At 36.6% G+C, this 10,177-nt stretch overlaps 1 protein-coding gene across 1 annotated transcript in view; it reads right to left on the bottom strand.

Annotated features, from left to right (window-relative positions):
• Atr (ATR serine/threonine kinase) overlaps window positions 1–10,177 on the bottom strand; it is a 146,029-nt gene that overhangs the window by 18,985 nt on the left and 116,867 nt on the right. Inside the window, exons 35-38 of the mRNA XM_023712951.1 lie at window positions 8,051–8,193; window positions 5,008–5,105; window positions 3,501–3,733; window positions 1,660–1,794 (exon numbers count right to left, since the gene is read on the bottom strand). Of these exons, the coding sequence (XP_023568719.1) occupies window positions 1,660–1,794; window positions 3,501–3,733; window positions 5,008–5,105; window positions 8,051–8,193 (609 nt within the window). The remainder of the gene's footprint in view (window positions 1–1,659; window positions 1,795–3,500; window positions 3,734–5,007; window positions 5,106–8,050; window positions 8,194–10,177) is intronic.

Below are 10,177 nucleotides of genomic sequence, written 5' to 3'. Positions count from 1 at the left end.
TTTGTTTCCATCCCTGTTGCCAGGCCCTGGGGCTGAAGATGTGGGGTATAGCTGAGGCTGAGCACACTGGCCCGGGCTGCACCCCAGAAAGTCTCACAACTTAGTTCCTTTTTTTGTTGTTGTTGGTTTTTTTTGGGGGGGGGGGGGTTGGAGCTGGTGCAGCATGTGGTGCTGGGAACAAAACCCCTCCAAGCTTAGTCTGCTGAGCTATCTCACCAGCCCTTATATATATTCCCCCCCCACGCCCCATGATACCAGGGATTGAACTCAGGACCCTGCGCTTGCCAGGCAAATGTTTATTCTACTGAGCTATCTCTCCAGCCCCTGTGTACCTTTAAAAATATGAAAAATTCTGAAATTGCAAAGTATTGCTTGCCATGAAGATTTTAGATACAAAGCTTGAAACCTGTATACATACTATACTATTAACAATGCCAGTGTTTAGTAAGTTGGCTATTATCATGACACTGGTTTTGATAATGTCAAGTTCATTAGAGCTCGAAGAGAATATAAATAATAAAAGCAGATTACCTCTTTTAAAAGTGCATTTCTAAAAGGTGAGATAAAGGGTAATCTTTTTATCTAGAAACAATTAATAGACTTTGAATACTGTATCTGTCAAAAGAAATCTGGCTGTTTTGACTTACAAAGTCTCTCCCCCAGTTCCATTTTTTGAGATAGGAGTCCTGCTAAATTGTCCAAGATGAACTCAAACTTGTGACCCTCACACTTAAGCCTCATGAATAGCTTGGATTACAGGCATGTACTACTGTCTGGCTGTCTTCAGCCTCTTTTTAAAAAATCCTTCTTATACACTTTAGTTTTTTTAATCCAATTCCTAAGGTAAAAATAGTGGGTCATTCCTGTAACTGTTTTCCTACTTAATTAATGTTATGGTTTGTGTCTAGATGTTCCCCAAAGCAAGTGGGTATAGTGATATTTTTAGAAGTGGCTAAATCTAGAGTGTGTGACTGATTGATAGTATAATGTTGAGATTAAAGGAGCTACAACTAAGGGTGAGTGATTGCTAGATCAGCTTACTTATTGGAATGGTACTGCCCTAATCCTAGTAGATTCGATATAATACAAGGGAAAGAAAGAGCCTTGGGGCTGGGGAGATGGCTCAGTAGAAGAAGTGCTTGCCTGGCAAGCACAAGGGCCTGAGTTCAATCCCCAGTTTCGCAAAAAAAAAAAAAAAAAAAAGAAGAAAAAAAGAAAGAGCCTTGTCTATCTCCCCCTTGCTTGCCTTTGTTGTCTTCTATCACCATGAACTGTTCTGCCTCTGGAATACCCTGCTCTATATTCCCAGCTGAGTATGGACTTAAACCTCTATAAATTGTGAGGTTACTGAATAATATGTATGATTTAATACATTAGACTAAACTTTTAAATCTTTATTAAGATAAATCATATAGGGGATGGGACTGTAGCTCAGTAGTAGAGCACTTGCCTACACTGTACATGCCCTGGATTTGATCCTCAGCCTCTTCCAAAAAAAATCATATACAAAGTATACAATTTGATACCCTTGATACACATGTATACTTACTAATCTTAGAATTTTTATTTAATTAACAAAATGAAAAGGAAAAATCTCATAAGTTTTATAAAAAAATTATTCAATGTTAGTGTGCATGCAATAAAGATTTGTGATAGTACCGATTTGTTGCACAATTCTAGAAGCTTGTCAGTCAGACGAGTTGCATCTCCAACAAATTTTTCTAAAGATGTTTTCATAAGGATAGCTTTATTTAGGATTTCCTTGCATCTGTTCACACGCATAGGATAAGAGGACTGTCATTAAAAAAAAAATTACATGGAATTTAATGAAACTTGCAAAGTTGAAAACTTGATTGGCAAAAAGCCAACTGAAAAAGTATTTGTGAGTTTATAGTGATCAAATTTCTTGGAAATCAACTTGTTAATACCATTAAGAAAAGTTTTTTAGTTACAGTCTGCTTCAAGGAATTGCTCTTGTTCCTTTTTGTCATAGTTAAAATCAATATTGGGGATTATAATTTGAGAAAAAAATATTACCCTTAAGAATGAATGTAGATGGCTAAACGATTCTTACTCAGTGTGATGTATAATGCAACAGGGATCCTTGTAAATTGTCATATGCCAATAAAAATGTCGTAAGTGGTAAAAAAAAAAAACAAAACAAAACCATTAAGAGCCATAAAAATGTTAGTGTTCTATAAGATGATGAATTCCCTTCTTGGGATCTACACTGAAAAAATAATGAGAAATGTGAAAAATATAGATTTGCCTACTACAAGACCAAAAAGTACAAATAACATTATGACCAACTAAATAGAGCTATTTTGGAATTTTATGCATCTAAAAATGTATTTTCTTTTATCTTTTTTTAATATTTAGTACAGGGTCTACTGGATCTCACTATACAGACTGGACTTGTAGTGATTCTCCTGTTTTCAGCCTCCCAGGCACTGAGATTACAGGTGTGTGCCGCCATGCCCAGTCTATTTTTTTTTTTTTTTTGGTTGTACCAGAGACTGAACTCAGGACCTTGTGCTTGCCAGGCAAACACTTATTGTACTGAGCTATTTCCCTGGCCCACCATGCCCAGTCTCATTCGCTGTCTCAGTGTGCCCCAGGGGTGGGACCAGCATGTCAGGCCAGGGATTGAACCCCAGTCCCTGTATCTGCCTAAGCAGGCACTTTAATCCACTGAGCTATCTGGAAGGACTTTTTAGAAATGTATTTTCAAAAACTAGTCATATGGAGATATCGTTAAGTAAAAAATACAAATTATACTTCAATGTAATTCAAATTGAGTGTTAAAACATGCTTGGAAAAAATATATATATACATATATACATATACATTACAACAGATTTTATCAAAAGTAGAAGGCATAAATTTTAATTTTAAGTCTCTATGTATTTTCTAAATGCTCTAAAATATTTATTTTATATACTTCCACTAGTAATACAATAGTTCTTTTAATATTGCTCAATTTAGGTACTTTCGATTAACATTCTTAGAAAAAATATATAATAGTTTACTAGACTTCATAAAGAAAACATGTTTAATTTTTTATCTTAAATATACTAGTTATAAAAAAGAGAAAATACATCGACAAAAACATATACATACATATATGTGTATATATACATATATTTATTTATTTATATACACATATATATGTCACTTAGCTTCCTGTTGGCATCTCCCCCCCACCACTTTTTGAGACAAGTTCTCACTATGTATTGCAGACTGGTCTGGAACTCACTTATGTAGCTGAGGTTGGTCTTGAGCTCACTGAAATTCATCTGCCTCTGCCTTCCCAGTGCTGAGATTACAAGTGTGTGCTATCAAACCCAGTAAGTGTAATGTCATAATTTCTTTTTTAAATGTATTTAAAAGTGCTCACCAAATATGGACCAGAAACCCTAGAATTTTCATCCATCCGTTACCATTAAATAATGAGTGCCATATAAAATGGTTAAGAGACATTGTGGTGATTAATATATTACCTTTGACACAGCTGTCATCATCCACATTGCTTGCTGAGGATAGGCTAGAAACACTTTGACTATTATTTCCATCAAGACAACAAAAACTTCATCATAGGAATGACAAATTCGAGAGATCAACTGTGAAAAAGCAGTAAGAAACTGATACGGAGCTAACTGATTTGTGTGTTCTGTGATAACCTTATTTATTTTAGCCAAGTCATTTCTCATCTGTACACGATCAGAACGGCCAGCTACAAAAAAAAAACAAAAAAAAAAAATCATTTTAGAAACAGGAAAAAATCCAGTAACAACCATTTCACAGAAGAAAAATTATATGTATGTATGTATTTATTTATTTGAGACAGGGTCTCACTATTTTATAAATCAGGCTGGCTTGCAACTCACAATCCTCCTGGTTCATCCTATGGCATGCTGAGATTACAGGCAGTTGCTAACATACCTCACAAAATTTTATCTTCCTTCTTTCCTTTTTTTTTTTTTTTTGCGGTACCAGGGATTGAACTAAGGACCTTGTGCTTGCCAGGCAAGTGCCTATTCTACTGAGCTATCTCCCTGGGCCCTTTTCTTTTTTCTTTTCTTTCTTTTTGTATTTTAGGAAGGGTCTACAAGGCATTCAGGGTCTCACTACTAGATTGGACTTGTAGTGATTCTCCTGTTTACAGCCTTCCAAGAGCTCGGATTACAGGTGCATGCCCAGTCTCAATTGCCTTCTCAGCGCTGGCACAGTAGGCCCAGGGACCGAACCCCTGGCCCCTGCACCTGTTTGCAGGCACTTTAATTTGTTGAGCTATTTGGCTGGCCCATTTTCTAAAATTAAAAAAACCTTTTTATTAGTACATGTTTGCATAATGATTATATTTACATAATGATTATATTCTTCATGGTGAGTTAGTACTATATAGATAGTACATCTTAATTCTTTTCAATTTTCCTTCTTCCACTCTATTTCCAAAACAGTTAAAACAACTCTAAAATATTATTTACATATCCAAAGCTATAGCACCTGCCAATTTGTGAAAAAAGAGATGGCTCTGTATAAGCAGAAAAAAGGGCCAACAGACATTAATTTTTTCCAAACATTATAATTTTTAGGGTGAGTTATTCAGCTTAAACCAACATCTTTTTTTGAAATTATTTATTTATTTATTTTGTGTGTGTGTGGCCAGTTCAGCCCACCAGGGGGCGGGGCTGGCTGGCATGTGATGCTGGGGATTGAACTGCGGTCCCTGTGCTTTGCTTTAGTTTAGCTTGTTGTAAGTAGGTGCTTTACACCACTGAGCCATCTCACCAGCCCTTAAACCAACATCTTTTACTTTATGCTGGATTCAAACTTGAAAACCCTGAAGTGTAACTACAATGATTTGTTTTTCCATTCCCTTCTCATATTCATAGAGCATTTTCATTATAAAATTCACCTGTAGCTTTAGTAAATTAGATTGTCAAGCTATGACTATACCAAAGTTATAATTCTTCCAGTCACTTAAAATATTTACAAGAGTTATACCTTTTTCCCACTCAAATGCCTTAGCACCAAAATCAAGCCATAGTGATAACATTCGCGGCATTGACTGATATATGAATTGATTTCCATACTGTAGTGATCTGTAATTATATAGATAAAAATATTATTAGCATAGTGATCACTTTTGTTATGAATTAAAATGTGAAGACTAACATTTCAGTTATATATAGGCCTTCTGACAAAAATTCTTTTTTTTTTTTGGCGGTACTGGGGATTGAACTCATGACCTTGAACTTGCCTGGCAAGCACTTATTCTACTGAGCTATCTCCCCAGCCCAAAAATTCTTAATAGAGCTATTTTTTTAAATTTACTTATTTGGTACAGGGTCTCATTACACAGCTCAGACTCATAGTGATCCTTCTTTTTTTAGCCTCCCTGGCGCTGCATGTGCCACCATACCTGGACTCCATCGTCAGCTCTGTGAGCCCTGGGGTGGGGCAGGAGCAGCATGAGGAATCAGGATGGAACCTCTGAGCTTGCCAAAGCTGTTGAGCTATCTCGCTGGCCTAATTGAGGGTTTTTTTGATGCCTCTCTTCTTTTTTTTTGTTTTGTTTCTGAAGATAAGTTCTTCATGTAGTTCTGGCTAGCTTTAAACTCATTATGCAGCCTATACTGGCCTCAAACTTGTGGCAATCTTCCTGTCTCAGCCTCCCAGTCGGTAGTATTACAGGCATACATCACCATACCTGCCAATATTCTTGGATTTACATGGCCTCCGCCAAAAATTATAAAAGGTCAGAGCTATTCAAAGTCTTGCCAATACTTGTAAAATTATCCTTAAGGTCTGTACCTTCATTTATATTTCATGGCCAAAAGGTTAGGTCAGGTCCATGATTATTTTTCTTGGAAATTATAACACCTTTGTCATCCCAATTCCTTATTTCTTCCCTCCAATAATGAACTAATATTCCTGAAATTCAGGCTGTCATGTTTTTCCCTGCTCAAAATTGGAATATACAACTTATACATTACAGTATATGAAATACTGCTGGGGTATCAAATATGCATAATCTCGTTCTCTGTAATTTTCCAATCTTTATCAGTATACACTGTTCATTAAGCTTGCAAGCAAATCACTCAATCTTGTTAAATACGTCCAGTTACTAATGTTCTCTCCTTACTGTTTTTTGAAGACTGGCCATCAGTTTATTTTATCAAACATTTTTTTTATTGTATAAAATGGTTTTGAACCCATAAAGCTAATAACTTGAGTTCGGATCTCACATATGCCCAAAGTCAATGCTTGCTAGATTTCTGGTTCATTTTTGGCATCTTAGTAATATTTGACAGATATGTCTGATATTTATTATTATTTTGGTATCTACTCACATATTCTAGAATGTACTGTTATTCAGATATTTTATATACTTCATGCTTCTCCCTCTATTTTTTAAAAAATTATTTTGGGGGCTGGCAAGATAGCTCAGCAGTCTAACGCACCTACGTGGGCAAGCAGGGACTGCGTGCCATACCAGCCCCACCCCAAGGGCAGGCTAAAGCAGCCACCCCCCCAAAAAAAAAAAAAAAAGAAAAAAGAAAATTAACAAAGAAAAATTTTGGTGCAAGAAATAGAACTCATGACTTTGCGCTTGCCAGGCAGTTACATCCTCAGGCCTTTCCCTCTCTTTATACTTTATCTTGTTGAGGGCAAACATTTATACTTAATCAGTAAAAAACCAAAATGATAACAACAAAAACAACCCCCCAAAAGCTATTCAACATAAACTCAGTTATTCAGATAAATACATCTGAATAGTTAACCTATCAAAAGTCATTACTTCTTAGGAATTAATAATGTACAAAAATGACACAATATACTATTTCACTATAAAACATTGATATATGAAATTAAGTTAAATTTCACTTGCTATTTAGTTTAAGAAAATTCTGTAGTCTAATGTCAAAATTATTATCTTACAGGCTATTTCTCATAGGAATGGACTAGAAAAAACATTGCATTAAAATTTAATCATTAACTATATTGGGATTAGGACCTTCTCTATTCTATGGTTAGGGACTTAAGAAGATGAGGGTCTGGGATGAAAAGGACAACTTTTATTACATGTTCTCAGTACTGCTGCATCTTTTTTTTTGGTGGAACCGAGGATTGAACTCAGGCCCTTGCACTTGCCAGGGAAGTGCTTATTCTACTGAGCCATCTCCCCAGCCCCGAAATGGCAGAAGGATTTTCTTTTTTGGGGCTGCTCAGGTTGCCTTTACGGCAGGTCTGGTTTGGCTTGAAGATGGGGGGATTGCACCACAGCGTTCTGAGCCTGACTGCTTTGTTTCAGCAGGTACTTAAACACCTGAGCTAATGGGCAGGCCCCTCGTTGCATTCTTTTTTTTTTTTTTTGGCAGAACCGGGGATTGAACTCAGACCCTTGTGCTTGCCCAGGAAGCGCTTATTTTACTAAGCCATCTCCCTGGCCCCTGCATTCTTTTAAATACATTAATATAGTTTTTTCACCAACAATTATTTATTTAATGTATTTGGTACAGGGTCTCACTACGGAGCTCATACTTGCAGTGATCCTCTTGTTTTCAGCCTCCCCAAGACTGGGATTACAGGCATGCACCTCCATACCCGGTGTCCATGGCTGGTTCAGCGTGCCCAGCTCAGTGTGCCTGGGAGTGGAGCTGGTGTGCAAGTGGCGCCAGGGATCGAACTCTGGTCCTTGCACTTGCCTAAGCAGGTGCTTAGCCCCCTGAGCTATCTTGCCGACCCTTTAATATTTTTTTCTTTTTTTTGTGGAACCGGGGATTGAACTCAGGCCCTTGTGCTTGCCAGGGAAGCGCATATTCCACTGAGCCATCTCCTCGGCCCCTAATATTTATTTTTAAAAAGTTTTTTTCTTAAAGTTATTTCTAAAAGGGAAGGAAAAACATCCAGGAAACAATTTATATTTTATCAGAGGCAATAGGCTGAACCAATGATAAAGGAGAAAACATCTTGAATATGCTAAGATACGTGGTAACAGTCACTTGACATACTTAATCTGCACACAAGCAGATCTTACACTTACCTTCCAAAATGAAGAACTATATACCTGATGAGGTCACCTTGCTTTTCCATTTTGTTGTCTGTTACCATGGGCATCAATTTGTCATAGTACTTAGCAAGGTAGAAATGTCCATCTTCCCACTCTGGCAGGAACAAGATGACATCCTACAAGAAAAAGGAAATACCTAAGAACATCTCACACTATACTTGGTAAAGTGTAGACAGATGATTAAAGAAAATATAAGGCCTATACAGAGTTGAAGCTGTTGCATATGACTTCAGTTTGCTATATATTTCATGACAGCATCATACAAAATTTCATCCTGGTCAGGGACCCAGAAATTGACATTGATGGTATAATGAGCTTATTTGCTCTCTGGCTTTCTGTGAGATTTAGGAAATGGAAAGTTGTAATAGGAGATTAGAAGGCAGGAAGAAAGTGAGATCAAAGTATTTCTACTCTAATTTTTTTTCCTGGGATATTGTTGAATGGGTTTATTTCTTTTCTCAAGGTTAAATTCTGATCTGATGACCCCTTCCTTGAAAAGAGCTTTTTACAGATCCCAGTAAATGCTCTCTCCTCTTGATCTTTCAGATCTAGATAGGGCAAGGTTTCCTGCTTTTGCTAGAAATAAGGTAACTTTACCATCTTTCATTGATTTTCTTTAAACTACTTTTTCATTAAATTCAATGAATTCCTTTGATTTGTCACATACTATCTGACTGCACCCAATCTCACGCAGTATTGTAAAGAGTGTCTTGAAAAGGACAGAGTGGACTAAAAAAATGTAACTAATACTACATGAGGTCCTGAATTTATTTTTGTCACAAAAAGAATATCATTAAGGGCAGGAAAGACAGCTCAGCAGACTAAGCACCTGCTTAGGCAAGTACAGGGGCCGGAGTTCCATCCCCAGCACCACATGCTGCATGAGCCTTAGCCTTGAGCACGATGAACTAGCTACTGAGACCAGGCACGGTGGTGCACATCTGTAATCCTAGTCCTGGGGAGGCTGAAAATAGGAGGATCATTACAAGTCTGAGCTGCATAATGAGACCCTGTACCAAAAACAAAAAATAAAAGAAAAACAAAAAAGAACATCATTGACAAAACTGTACTACTGTATCATATTAATTTCTTAGACCTGATCACTGTACAATGGTTGTATATAATACCAAAATTAGGAAAAAATGTAACAAATGGTAGGTATGGGAATTCCATACTATTTTTGTAATTTAATATTTAAGCTTACAATTATTTTAAAACAAAAATTTAAACATAAAAGTGCTAGAGAAAAAATGTTTCTAGTTATTTTCAGTCTTAGAATTTCCACGTTTTACTTTTTTAGTTATTTTTTTGAGACAGGGTCTCACTCTATAGTTAGGCTGTTGTCAAATTTGCAACCCTCTTGCTCCAGCCTCCCCAGTGCTAGGATTACAGACATGGGCTACATAAATTTTAAATTCTAATTGTCAATATAATTTTCATATTTAAGCATATTTTTGATAAATATATTAGCCAGCTGAATTATCACTCCAATCAAGACAATGAACATACCTAACTTTCCCAAATCTTTCTGTACACCTTTCCCACCAATCTCCTTCCACTCACTAGCCAGGCAACTACTGACATGATTCCTAACAATTTACATCACTTTTGCCTACTCACTATACTGTAATTTGTTTATCCATTCTCTATGGATGAACACAAAGGCTATTTTTTGTGTGTGTCAATAAAGCTGCTAGCCTTTTTTATGTACTCCAGGCCGGCACTGACCTTGCAATGATTCTCCTGCCTTAGCCTCCTGAGTGCTGGGATTACAGGTGTGCATCCCCATGCTGGATGTATGCAATAACTTCTCTTGGATAAAGGAATTAGAAAGACTAAGTAGGTCTATGTTACTTGCATGTTATCTGCTTATTTTCCTACTGGCAGTGGTGAGAGGTTCAATTCCTATGTGAGAAGTGGATCTCACAGTGATTTTAAAAATTTACTTCTTCCTTATGGTTACTGATATCTTTTCATGAGCTTTCAAACCACTAATATATGCTCTTTAGGAAGTATCTATTGAAGACTTTGGCAGATCTTTAAATTGGTTTTGTTATGTTTTTTAGTTTTTTTTTTTTTTTTTTTTTTTTTTTGCGGAAC

This window comes from Octodon degus, unplaced genomic scaffold, assembly GCF_000260255.1.
Source record: "Octodon degus isolate 3935 unplaced genomic scaffold, OctDeg1.0 scaffold00028, whole genome shotgun sequence".
Lineage (NCBI taxonomy): Eukaryota > Metazoa > Chordata > Mammalia > Rodentia > Octodontidae > Octodon > Octodon degus.
This window is presented reverse-complemented; position numbering and strand designations above follow the sequence as displayed.